Source organism: Gracilinanus agilis, chromosome 4 (genome assembly GCF_016433145.1).
Source record: "Gracilinanus agilis isolate LMUSP501 chromosome 4, AgileGrace, whole genome shotgun sequence".
Lineage (NCBI taxonomy): Eukaryota > Metazoa > Chordata > Mammalia > Didelphimorphia > Didelphidae > Gracilinanus > Gracilinanus agilis.
Window position 1 is genome coordinate 193,897,682 of NC_058133.1, and position 13,760 is coordinate 193,911,441.

At 35.8% G+C, this 13,760-nt stretch overlaps 1 protein-coding gene across 2 annotated transcripts in view; it reads right to left on the reverse strand.

The window, feature by feature from the left end:
- The window catches only part of CDK12 (cyclin dependent kinase 12), a 45,761-nt gene that overhangs the window by 11,900 nt on the left and 20,101 nt on the right, over window positions 1-13,760 (reverse strand). For both annotated transcript variants that reach the window (XM_044676066.1, XM_044676065.1), the window contains exons 4-9: window positions 13,499-13,638; window positions 12,758-12,928; window positions 10,596-10,785; window positions 5,104-5,160; window positions 4,585-4,686; window positions 1,398-1,475 (exon numbers count right to left, since the gene is read on the reverse strand). In XM_044676066.1, the coding sequence (XP_044532001.1) occupies window positions 1,398-1,475; window positions 4,585-4,686; window positions 5,104-5,160; window positions 10,596-10,785; window positions 12,758-12,928; window positions 13,499-13,638 (738 nt within the window). The remainder of the gene's footprint in view (window positions 1-1,397; window positions 1,476-4,584; window positions 4,687-5,103; window positions 5,161-10,595; window positions 10,786-12,757; window positions 12,929-13,498; window positions 13,639-13,760) is intronic.

Here is a 13,760-nt window from a genome sequence, read left to right on the forward strand (position 1 = left end):
AGAGAAATCCTCCCTCCCTTCTCTGAAGTATTTAAGAGGGTAGGGGAGAGGGCCAGCTACAAGGCTCAGTGGATAGAAGGCCAGGCCTAGAAACTGGAAGTCCTGGGTTCAAATCTGATCTCAGACACTTTCTGGCTATATGATCCTGTGCAAGTCACTTAACTCCAATTGCTTAGCCCTTACCACTCTTCTGCCTGGGAATGATACTTAGTACTGATTCTAAGACAGAAGGTAAAGATTAAAAAAAGAAGATAGGGGAGAAAAATGTACTAGCATAAATACTGCGGCTGAGGTTAACAGTAGGCTTTCCAAATTTGTAGTTTATTGATGGTTAATAGAGAAGAAAACACATGCTTTAACTTTCATAGTATGGTAATAACAACATCCACTTTATTTGTGGGAGTCTTGATTTTCATAGCAGATCTTAATTATCTTGTTAACATGAAATATATTCCCCTTTGTAATTAATTATGTTCCTTTGCCTTGCTCTCAACAGATTTACCTTCTTTCTGTTATGTTTAGATATTAACATTAATGTACATTTTCTAAATTACAACCAAAGTCCAGCTAGGTGGCAGCAGTGAATAGAGTGTCAGGCCTGAAGTCAGAAAGACTCATCTTCTTAAGTTCAAATATGGCCTCAAATGATTTGGGCAAGTCACTTAAAACCCTGTTTGTCTAAATTTCCTCATCTTTAAAATGAGTTGGAGAAGAATATGGCAAACTACTCCAGTATCAAAACCTCAAATGAGGTCACAAAGAGTCAGAAAACTGTTGTTGGCTCAACTACAGACTACAACTGATGTCAATCAGTTGAGATGGATCCTAAAGTGTAATGGATATCAAGAAGTCATCTGGGGGGGGGGGGATAGAAGGGGTGTAGAAGGACTGTTTTGGATTACCAGAGATGGAGACTATCACAAATAAGCAAAGAGTAGAACTATTTTTTTATATCTATAACGAATGAAGTCTCAGCTTTTGGTTTGAGATCAAAATTTAGCTCCCTCATCATAGCAATGTTGTCTGAAACTAAAAATTTAGTCCCTCAAGAATCTTACTCCTATCCCTGAAATCAGCACCTCATCATCTGCTTAAGGCATCATTTGTGTACAATAGATCTCCTCAACCTCAAAGCTTAGTAAGCTTATATTTCCCAATACCATCAGAGCAATGTACTTTATAAAACTAATTAGGGGGATAAGAAACACACTTTGTGTATAATGTCCTAAAGACTTTGACATATGGCAAGATGTAATCATTAACGATGTGGTTAAAATAACTGGTAATTTAACAAGGTGATACAAATGAATTTTAGAAGAACAAATTAATTCTCACACCAAAGAATGCATTTGTATGTACACATAAGCCCTCCTTCCTTCCCACCACTCTTGTTTTACCTGATTAGTTCAAGCTGAGCCAATTCCAGATTAGCTTGAAAAATAGGCTTCTTTGTAAACAGTTCCCCAAGGATGCAACTAGAAAGAATAAAAGTAAGAGGTCAGGAGAGTAAATACTGAAACCAATTTAAATAGTGTCTAAATAAACTTTGTTTCATAGTGCTGAGGGATAGCCTGGGTTTCCTTGGGAAAAAAAAAAAACAAAACACATTTCAGGCAGCCAGGACCATAATCAAGACTACATACAAATTACCAATGTATCAAATCCAGTTTAGCACTATGCCTCCTGGTGTCTGGCATAGCTTAAATGAATTAGCTACAGTTGACATTTTTATTCAAGAACTTAGTAAGTACCTACTATGTGCAAGGCTAGCATATGCTAAGCAAAGTGTCATTATATAAATGAATAAGACATGGCCCCTATGATAGGGTATAGTTTACAATTTAGTAGAAGAACTGAGAAGTACCCAAGTATTTATAATACAAAGAAGAATGTGTTAAAAACGAGTAAGAAAAAAGCCTTTACTACTGGACTGAGTTTTGAACTTTATTCAGTAGGCCCCCACTAAAGACTTTATGATGTGATCAAAAAGATTAATCCAGAAGAAAAGCACAAGATGAACTGGCTTGGTGGATGAATAATGACAGGGAAACCAATTAGGAAGTTAGTAGTCCACATAATGAAGACTTTTATGTAAGTCCCTTGAGAGTACAGGCTGTTTCCTATACTCTCAAGGGACTTACATTCCTGGCACATAGTAAGTGCTTTTAAAAAAATGGCCTTGTTGATTGAACCAAAGTACTGGCAGAGGGCACGTGGAACACAGTGATGCCATAAATGGAAATGGGGAAGCTGAAGTGAAGAGCAGTACTGGGAGTAGCAAAAGGTTCAAGGTGGGTAAGAGTAGCAGAGGAATCAGTTTGGGGAATTAATTTGGAGATGCCAGTGGAACACTGATTTGTACAATACAGCTGGAAATAGGAATCCGGCACTCAGAAAAGAAGTGAAGCATTAAGGATACTGATTTGGCTATGGCCTACATGAAAGTGATCATAAGGAAGAGAATATAGAAGAAAAACAGTTGAGGACAGTCTTTGAAACACACCTACATGAAGAGAATCTAGAGACAGAAAATCAACAGCCAAAATAGGAAGGGAATCACTAAAGGGCACTTGCAAACAAAGGAAGCAAAAGTATCAAGTAGGGACTAAATAGTTCAAATGTTTCAGGGAGGTCAAGAAAACCGAGAAAAGGTCTCTGAATTTGTGGATTAGGGAGTCAGTCTCTGATGGATTGTAGAGAGTAGTTTAAATACTGTAACAGAGATGGAAGCTAGATTACAAGGGATTCAGGCTCAAGTGGATATCCTCACTTCTTTGGACAAAAAAATAGCTAGGGTCAGAAGCAAGGAACCAGGAAAACAATTTAAAACAACTCAAGAGAAGGTGATATAAAAGAAACTATTTCCCCTATTCATCTATATTCAATCAAGAAAATAACTAGAAAATAAAATCCATATTGTTAGCTGATGAGAATGTCACTGTATTATTTGGTTTTGACTAACTGCTTTTTTCTTTGTTATAAAAGATAGTTCTATTGATGAGTGGGACACATTGAGAAGTAACAGTGGTGCCTCAAAAAGTCCCAACAAAAATATTTTTAAATAAAAGGTTAATGTTGCTCTTTTCATTCAACTGATTTATAAAAAGTACATTGCACTGCAACTATCTTGGCACTATATTTGCAAATAAAATACTTAATTTTCATCAGCTGGGAGTGATTTAAGTGAAGTGTGCCTATAAAAATTGCTATTTGCCTGTACAGAGCAAGTTTCTGTTCTATGTTTTGGCAAAGTTATATGAAAGTATTAATGCAAAATCAAAACTTAAAATATTCTACCTTTAAATTCTGCATTTTGGGGGGATCACCGAATTCAAGAAGAAAATCTCACTGCTTAAATAAACCTTCCTGTTTAGCACATACTTAGTGGGGTTTCTGAAGTATGTCTGCTGATTTCAAATGAACAAAATTTTATTCCCAGTAGCCACAAAAAGCTTGCTAAAGGACATGAAAGCTGAATTTAATTCTAAATCTTGCATTAACTGTCAAATCATCAACTAAGTTTCAAACTGTAGTATTGTAACGGTGGTGACATAAGAAGGAGAAAGAGCACAGCTGGATTATCAGATTCCAGGTGGATTTTGCCGTGCCAGCCATTCTAATTTCTCCTTTGAATTGCAAACTGAGCAATTCTATTTCACAAATCTCTCTGAAGAGATTTGTGATCCTCCAAAGATGTCCTCTTCATGGAGACTACCATGGATCAATAAGAAATTTTCAGTATGGAAAAATATACTGAAACTGATGAAAGCCTGGTAAAATTTAAGTCCATTGCTTCAGAGACCTTAGTTTTCTGTGGTGTCTAGTTAAGTATTTGTGTTATATTTTTAAAATGTTGTTTCTAGCTCCTTGGTAGGAAAGACATCTTCGTTATGTAATCCAACACCCTGCTACAGCACTGAAGATGCACATTGCACAGACTGAAATAACAGTACCAGAAGAGCTATGAATTTCCCCCATGCATCTTAATGGGGCGTTAACTTTAGAGCCTAGTTGTGACAATTTAAATGCTAATACTATTAAAGCAAATAGTCCAGAACACAAACACACCCAGCTTGAGTCACTAAAATTTAACTAAAGCTACATTTGATTTTGGTAGGCTACAACAGTTGCTGTGCCTTTCTTTCATCAACCCTTGTGAATCTGGAGAACAAATCCTGCAGTGCATCTTTTTAAGAGAGTGGCATTTTCACTGAGGTGAAATAGGGCAAGCTGTTACACTATATTAGAAACTATGTATGGTAGCAGTGAGAACATGGTGGGCAATAAGAGAGTATGTACTGAAGTCCTATAGTACAGGAATAATATGGCCTGTTTATTTTTTAAGGCCTTAAAAAAAAATCACTCCATGATCAGCAGAATTTTCTGGGATTTTGCCAAAGGTTTTATATTCATTTCTCCTTATCCTGAAAGCCAGAGATGCAGGAAGCTAACAAACAGAGATTAAGGAACTATGCCAACAATAAATGAGCTATAACCAGAACAGGATGGCCATCTTAAATTTAGGGCGATGAGAGAAAATAATTGGAGATTATTTGACTCCTCAGCATCAGAATTAGTCCTTACCCACAACTCCAAACGTCTATGGCTGGTGTGTAGCGCTCCTCTCCTAGCAGCAGTTCTGGTGGTCGATACCATAATGTAATGACTTTATTTGTATAAGGACGACTGAAATATAAAAAGCAACAATGATATACTTTCTTATATCAGTACCAAATTGAACCTCTGGGCAAATAAAATAGCAGTAACCACTCTTATTTTTCTATTGCATTTGGGATTTTAAAGTAGTTCCTTTAAAGCATAACAATGGATGAATACAAAGTAACAAATATGATGGAAGATAGAAGGTAGCCAGGAAAGTAAGGATTTCCATCCTAACTCAATATCTGGTTGAGTTGTTCAAGCAAATAAAAGGGTTGATTAACTCAGATCATTTCATAGTGTTTAAATCTGCCTAGAGACAATTGTAACACAATTTGGCTAATAAAAGAACTCTGATAGTTTCTGAAGCAAATAGAAAAAAAAATAAATCAAGAAATGAAGTAATTTATAATCCAGTATAATTTTACTAGATCAGCACCTCACCTCTCTTCAGAGCTATAGAGTCGAGCAAGTCCAAAATCTGCCAGCTTGATCTGTCCACTGGAAAATAAACAAACAATTATTATCCTTTTCAATGAGTGACAGCTAAGGCCCTCATAACATATCTGAAATATTATCACTTCTGAAAGCCAGACAATCTGCAATGCAGGAGCTGGGTTTGTTGTAGAAGACATGCCCTTAATCCTAACTTTTTGGGAGTCCTAAGGGACTGGCAAGCAAGGAAAGAACAATGATGAAGATCACCTGTCTCTACAATTCTCTGCCCCTTGGAATCATTTTCTCAGCCTAAAGCCTTTTTAACTACTGCAGCCTTCGCTGATCTTGCTCCCTCCTTTGGGATTATTATTTTTTTTAATTTATTGATATAGCTTGTTTTTATATCACCTATATTTCCCTATATTTTCCTTATAATAAAAAAGTTAAAGTTCAGAAAAACTAAGACGTTGAAAAAATATATAAACACTGTTCCATATTCATAGTCCCCAACTTGTACAATGGGGGAAGATGTCTTCTTATGGGATATGCTTGGTCATTATAACTTTACAACATCCAGGTTCAATGTCTTTGTGGTTGTTCTTTCCAATTACAATAATTGTGGTCATGATGTATATCATTTTCTTAGTTCTGCTTAATTCACATTTCATCAGTCTTTATTCATCTTTATTCACTGCAGAGCAGTACTAGACCATTAAAATCATGTAACACAACTTAAACCATTCCCCAGTTGATGGGTATCTACTTTATTTATAGTCTATTGCCACCACAAGAAGTGCTATTATCAATATTTTGATTTGGGAGGCTTTTCTTTTTTTTTTATCACTGACCTGCCTGGGATATATAACTTTAGGTAATTATTTAATTTTTAAAATTGTTTTAAAAAATCCTTACCTTATCTTAGAAGCGATACTATGGCAGTAGAGTAAATAAGGGGTAGGCAATTGGAGTTAAGTGACTTGCCCAGGGTCCCATAGCTAGGAAGTGTCTGAGGCCAAATTTGAACCCTGGACCTCCCAACTCCAGTCCTGGTTCTTTTTTTTTTTTTTTTTTTTTTGTAATGCATATTTTTTATTCCAAAGAATATTCTCTATTGTGAGGACAATAAGATTAATATACATGAAACAATAAATGAAAAATGTTAGTCTATTTATAAAGTTAAAACTGTGCATACAGGCTATGAATGGCATTAGACTTCAGAGGGAGTAAGAGATATGTGATGTAGTACTTAGAGGAGTCCTGGTTCTTTATTCATCAAGGCACCTAACTGCTCCAGGGTAGTTATTTTTAATAACCCATAACAATTAATTTTTCTCTGTTTTATTGGTATTAGCTTTATCTCCCTTAACTAGTCATTATGTTCTTTGAGAATAGAGATGTCTGATTTCTTTTATACCCTGGTTTCCTTCCAGCTCTAGGTTTATGGTTTTAAGAGCCCTACTTAATTACTGATGAGTCTTTCTAGGCTATGGCTTTAATAGAAATTTACTATTACCTACTGAGAATTAGTGTGGTGTAGCTTGCAAGAGAACAGGCTTCAAAGTTAAGATGGCTTAGGTTCAATACCTGCCTCATATATACTGGCTGAGTGATCCTAGGCAAGTCACTTAACTTCTCAATACTAAGAAACTCTGTAGGATTTAGTTAAGTTGCACCCTGCATGGTCCAAGGAAAGGACCCTCACTATAATTAAAAAAAACCTAAGAAATCTGACTGATGGTAGTATCAGGAGCTTCTGTAGGAAAAAGCAGCTGTTCAACCTGATATCAGCTCCAAAATATTTAACAACATGGGCCAATTATCAATATATCTGTATAATTTATATTTACTACCTTTTTGGTTGTTATTTATATGTTTAATCTTTATCACTTTCGAGGGAAGAAGCAACAACTCATCTTTTCTAGTTCCCCTCTGAGACTAGTGCTTCTTCAATGACCAGTCTTTAACAATGGTTAGATCTTAAAGGTATGCTGAAAGGGAAAGGAGGCTATCACAAGTAACTACTGAAAAAATTATGACAAAAAGAAGATCTTAAAGACAGGTAAGAACATTTCAAGAAACCATTAGTCACAAAATGAATTAGGTAGGCAGAGATAGAAAATAACCTTAAGTTATTAATTAAGTTAAGTACCTTTGATTGGACACAGACGCTCATGGGACAGCATTGGTGACGTATTGGCACGTGTGTATGTGTGTGTGTGTGTGTGCGCGCACGCTCGCACTTGCTGCTGCTCCATCCCCCCTCTTCCCAGAGCCCCAGGACATTTTTTTGCATGCATTTCCTCTTCCATTCTCTGGGGTAACGTGGTATCCCTCACAGGTATCTTGGAGATGCAGTTTGGGCACACAAACTTGAAAACGTTAGCCAATACTGCCAGGGGGATAAATGAGTAGAACAGTATCAACTACATTCTTCTGGCAAGGTGGGGTATCTCTGGGTCTAAGTATCTGTCCTTCTGCTGTGCCCTTGGAATTGCCAAGCACTGCCACCTGCCCCATTGCTACCCCATGACAAACCTAAGCTGGTCACCTGCTCTGCCCTAAGGATCACTGGACCTTCTTATTTACCTTAAAGTTGATCCCTCTCAGATATAATATCTCCAATTAGAATGTGAGTTCCTTAAGAGTAGGGAGTAGCTATTGTGTTTTTATTTGGGGGATCCCTAATGCTCAGCATGCATAGTAAGTCATTTACAAATATTTTTTCATTCATGTCATATATGATGATCCCAAACACTCAACATATTTTTTTAGGAACATGGGATTTTTAAGGTTAGAAAAGACCTTAAAAAGGTATCATTTAGCCCAGTGGTTCTAAACCTTTTTTGCATTCCTTTTGGTAGTCTGGTGAAGTCTATGGACTTCCCAGAATGTTTTTAAATGTATAAAACATAAGATTATAAAGGAAACCAATTATATTAAAACACAACTATCAAAATAATAATAATAATGATAGCTAACATTTGGTATAACACTTACCATGTGCAAATTATCATGCTAAGCAATTTACAATGATTAGCTCATTTGATCCTCACAACCACCCTGTGAGGCAAATGCTATTACTATTTCTTTTTACAGATGAGGAAACTGAGGCAAACATCAATTAAGTGATTTGTCCAGGTCATGTGGCTTAATAAGTGCTAACCCCAGTGATACCTAAAATGCTTTTTAAAAACAAGTTTAGAGATCCCAGGTTAAGACTCTATTATTTAGTCCAGCCCCTTCATTTTACATATGAGTAAACTGAAGCTTAGAGAGGTTAAGCAGATCTGGATCCAATCTTAGATTACAAATTTAGCATTCTTTCTACCCTCTTTCCTAAAATTTAAAGTTAATAATGTCCTATAAAAAAAGAAACATAGCTATAAATGTGTTTTGAGCTCAGCCTGGGACTAGAAGTCCTCTCCCTCTTTTAATTTCCATCATTTAGCATTGTGTTTTATACATAATGCTTTTCATTGATTTATTCATTTAAATAATCTTGTCTTTAGATAGGCTACTAACGGCCCAGAAGACCTAAAATGAGGTAATATGCTTAGGGCCTCTGACAATAAGGTTGGGCCCAAAAGACAAAAATTCATGGTAGAAATTAAATAAACCTAGAATACCATCAATAGCACTGGTACAATGATTAAGATGGGCAGCTGGTGGTGCAGTAGATAAAACAGTGACTCTTTGGTAAGGAAGACCCACATTCGAATTTGGCCCAAGAGATTTAATAAGTTGTATGACCCTGGGCAAGTCACTTAACCCCCGTCTCAGTTTTATTATCTATAAAAATGGGGATAATATGAGCATTTCCCTCCCAGGGTTATTGTGAGGATAAAATGAGGCTTTTGTAAAGTGCTTTGCAAACTCTAAAGTGCTATAAAAATTTCAGCTATTGAGATCATTGCTTCTTTCTCATGAGCCATCATATTAGCAATATAATGTGGGTAAACATTTTGGTGAAATGGTGAAAGTCATCAATGAAGGTCAAATTGAATGTCTTAGTTGTGCTCATTTAGAAATGCCAATAGAGTCTGTTTCCCTTTGTATATAAAATCTGGGAAGAGCAGCAAATTCTCAGAAGATGATGTTACAAAACAGAACACTGGAACACAATCATTTAGTTTAATTAGAATGAGATTTGTAGAACTAGTATATGAATAGAATAATCACAGTGTTAAACTATTATTATTGACTGGTAACAACAATCTTTATCTATTATAAAGACCTCAGAACCAAGTATCAGAAGAGATATTTTATTCTTCAGATGGTAGAATTGCTACCACTGAAAAAATGTTTGTGATCCAAGATCAATAATGTAGGCTCCATGAGAAACCGGACAAAAACAAAGAAGATTATGTGAAGCTAACAACTCTCTAACCACCAGATTCCTATCAGGCTGTGTATATAATATCTAAGAATGACAACATCCACCTTAGTCCTGGATTCTCTGGGAGATCCCAAATACGATCCCCAAGTTTTTTAAGGAAATGCTGAGCAGATTTCTTTCCTCTGAGCAATAGGGAAACTTGCCTAGGGGTTCAGAAATAAGAACCCCCATAATACTGTGAAGAAAAATAAATTTGCTGAGTCTATCAGGGCCATTATATTATTATTTTGTAACTGTTGCAGTGGCTTTAAAGGGAATACTTCTGGGCAATCTGATACTGAATCACAGAATTTTAAGAACTGGAAGGGACCATAGACTGTCTATACTTGAACAGAATTCCCTTCAAAAATATATACCAGAGGGAAGCTAGGTGGCTCAGTGGATAGAGACTCCGGCCTCGAGAGGAGAGGTCTGGAGCTTAAATGTGTCCTCAGATACTTCCTAGCTTTGTGACCCTGGGCAAGTCACTTAATCCCTATTACCTAGCCCTTATCAACTCTTCTGTCTTGGAACCAATTTGTAGTATCAATTCTAAGACAGAAGGTAAAGGTTTCAAAACGACAATAACAACAACAATAACCAGTACAATATATACCAGGATTAAGCACGTTACCTTCTAGAATGCTTGTAATTAGTTACCTTCATGATCTTAACTGCTAGGGCCTTAAAAAGAATTTAAATTTGGGACCTTTGCTAGTCAAAATAAATCACTCTCAAGGATGAATAATACCATTTGCTGATATTATTTGTATTACAGTAGTATATAATTTTATATAGTTTACAAAGTGCTTTTATATATAGTATTTCATTTGATTCTCACCACAACTTTGAAATTCCTAAGACAAGTATCACAATCAATTATAAGTGAGCATATGGAGGTTCAGAGATATTAAATGTCCTATAGAATATAACTACTAAATGGTCAAGTCAGAACTAGAAGCAATGTCTCCTAACTCTAAGTCTATGTTTTGTCCACTATACTATCATGCCTCCAATGAGTCCAGAGATAGCGCTACATATAACATATTACTTAGTTTGAAATTAAAGGGGGAAAGGAAAGAGAGGAGGAAAAAATTCATCTTAAGCCAGTTACTATCTTTACCTGTTGTTTAGCAAAATGTTGGAACATTTAATATCCCGATGTAGGAAGTTCTTTTTGTGGCAGTAATCCAAACCTTCCATTAGCTGTTTCATGAAAGATTTGATGTGGTCCTCAGAAAAATGTACTAATCCAGACTCTAGCAGCCCCATTAAGTCATGGTCCATGTATTCAAATACAAGGTAAAAGGCACCTAGGAAAGAAATATATGATATTTTTAAAAAAGCGAAGGAAAAACTGTGCATAGGCTCCCACCTCTAGTTACAACAGAATCACAGAGCTGGTAACAACCTTACCTAATCCAACCCCTTTATTTTATAGATGAAGAAACTGAGACCTACCAAAGTTTGATAACTTGCAAAAAAAATCAAATAGCTCTTTAGTGACAAAACTGAAATTAAGAGCCCAGATTTTCTGGTTCATAATCAGTGCTTTTTCCACAATCATACTTTAATAAAACAAATGCACTAAGGCAGAAACAGTTCAGCCTTTAATACTAGAAGTAAGGCAGATAAATTAAAGGTTTCCACGATATTTTGCAGAGCCTATGTATGTTATTAATAAGATGGAATTCTTGAGCTCAAATATCTATTCTAACATCACAATTTTATAAATGCACAAGAATCTGAGAGGGAAATAATACAGATCATGAAAAATGAGAAATCTATATCACCTTCACATCCAGCAGAAAAGTATACCTATAGGACACAGAAGTTAGGATATAATAAAGTCATTGTGGGTCAGATCAGATGCCTATTTAGACCCAGATTCTGAGAGTGGCCCTAATAGGCTGTTTTATGGGCACGGTTGTCCTTCATGATGTCAAACGGTATGTGATATAGCTTGCTTTGCTTAATCCCATTTGAATTCATACTTATTAAAATAACTAAATCCTTTATTTTTACTACTTGATTGTATATTTGCCTTACAATACCTCTGATCCATGGTGGGATGCCTCCTTGACTTTAAAACTCTAAGATTTTGTTGACACTTTAATTGCTTACCTTACCAATCCCTTCAAGATATCATAGATTCCATTCACATTCCACCTCAACCTTCATCTCTCCAGATGAATCCAACCCACTTTCTTTTTCTATATCTTAACATATAAAACACCTTTGGTTCTCTGTCCCTCTCCTCCCAGCATAATATCATGTATTAATAAAGTCAGGTGATCTATTAATAAAGGAACAAATCAATGGCAGATTCTCTATCTTTCTTTTCTACTCTCCCTCCCCTAAATCTACTTCATCATTTCAGATGTCCTCTAAAACTATTCCAAATAATAATGAGAAAAGTAATGCAGAAGGATATTTTTAAAATAGGAAGGGGGGTAGCTAGGTGGCACAGTGGACTGAGCACTGGGAAGATTCATCTTTCTGAGTCCAAATCTAGGCTAAGACACTTACTAGCTCTATGACCCTGGGCAAATCACTTAACACTTCATGCCATTTAAAAAAAATAAGGAGGGGCAGCTGGGTAGCTCAGTGGATTGAGAGTCAGGCCTAGAGACAGGAGGTCCTAGGTTCAAATCCGGCCTCAGACACTTCCCAGCTGTGTGATCCTGGGCAAGTCACTTGACTCCCATTGCCCACCCTTACCACTCTTCCACCAAGGAGCCAATACACAGAAGTTAAGGGTTTAAAAATGTAAAAAATAAAAAAATAAAAAAAAATAAGGGCTGATAGGATGAAAATTCAATCCACAAAAAAGTGATAAAAGCCGTAATTCCACCCTTTTCTGGTATGGCACAGAAGTATTATATTTTGAAAGTACCCATTGTAAACATATGCTTGGCCTAATTATTCATCCAATTAGAAATCAAATTACCTAATATTGCATTGTTTCCTTGTAAATTATTGGCCTTATTTGATTGTTTTTAATGTATAAAAGCCTGTCTCCATATGTATTCAGGGTTGTAGTCCCAAGCTGAGAAAGGGGCCTGGTCCCAATTTGTTAGGTAACTGGCACACATTGCTTAATAAATCAATATACTCAAGACTGAACCTTTGTTTCCTCAGTCATTTAATTCTTCACTTGCCATATTTATTCATATATGCACAAAGGTAGCAAATTAAAGATGCCAACACCAAGCTATCTAAAGGGATAATTCCAAGGTACTCTACTATGTGTATTTACACATTCCTATGTGTAAAAAAAACTACCTTTGTCCTTTTTGAAATCCAGTGCATCTTGTTTATCTGTGACAATTTCCTTCATATTAACAACACTCCTATGGATCAGCTGTCGAAGAATTTTGATCTCACGAATAGCTGTGATTGGGAAGCCTTCTTTCTCATTGTCTAGTCGAACCTTCTTTAGAGCTACTAGCTCTCCTGGGAAAACAAAATCCATTCTGTCAGGCCATTATGAAGTATCAGACTGAGTATAAACATAAGCAAAGTAACATACCAGGCATTTCATATGATTTAAGAATGAAGAATGTAATACCTGCCCTCATTTGTATATTTACATTTCAAATGAAAATACTCCTGTTTATAAGCCTAACCTTGCACTTAATTAATGATTTCTAAGACTAAGAAAATATAAAAGAATGAAATGCATCAGTAATTCAAAAGCTTCATTTCAACTCCAAAATAATAAAGAGATTAGCTAATTCCTAAATGATCATTTTCAGCCCTTGAATAAAATGAAAATGAATTCTCTGCTTTTGGAACTATCCAGTACATCTTTATTTACTACCTCAGTATTGATAGTAAAAGCAAAACTAAAGGTGCAATTATTAAATTTACTAAGTCTAAGAATTGATCCTTTAAGACAGCGTCACTATAGCAATTTTTTTAAAAATCGAAATGTCTAAGTTTTAATCAACTCTTAAAACCCCCTGGTTACTAGTTAAGATGCTCCAACATAAACCAAAGGGTCGGGATAATGGTGTTTTTTACCTGTGTCTTTGTCCTTAGCTTTGTATACTTGTCCATATGTTCCTTCCCCAATAATTCCAATTATGTCAAACTTGTCCACACAGCGCTTCCCCCAATCACTTTCTGTTTGTCTCCTTTCCCCATAACGTGGGCAACAGATTCTATAAGCAAGAAAACATTTTAAAAATAAAATGCTCACTGAAAAAAAAAAAAAAACCAAACACTTTGATGATAATCGACTTAATCTGATTGTTCCTTTTGTGAAATTTTTATAGAAAACCTA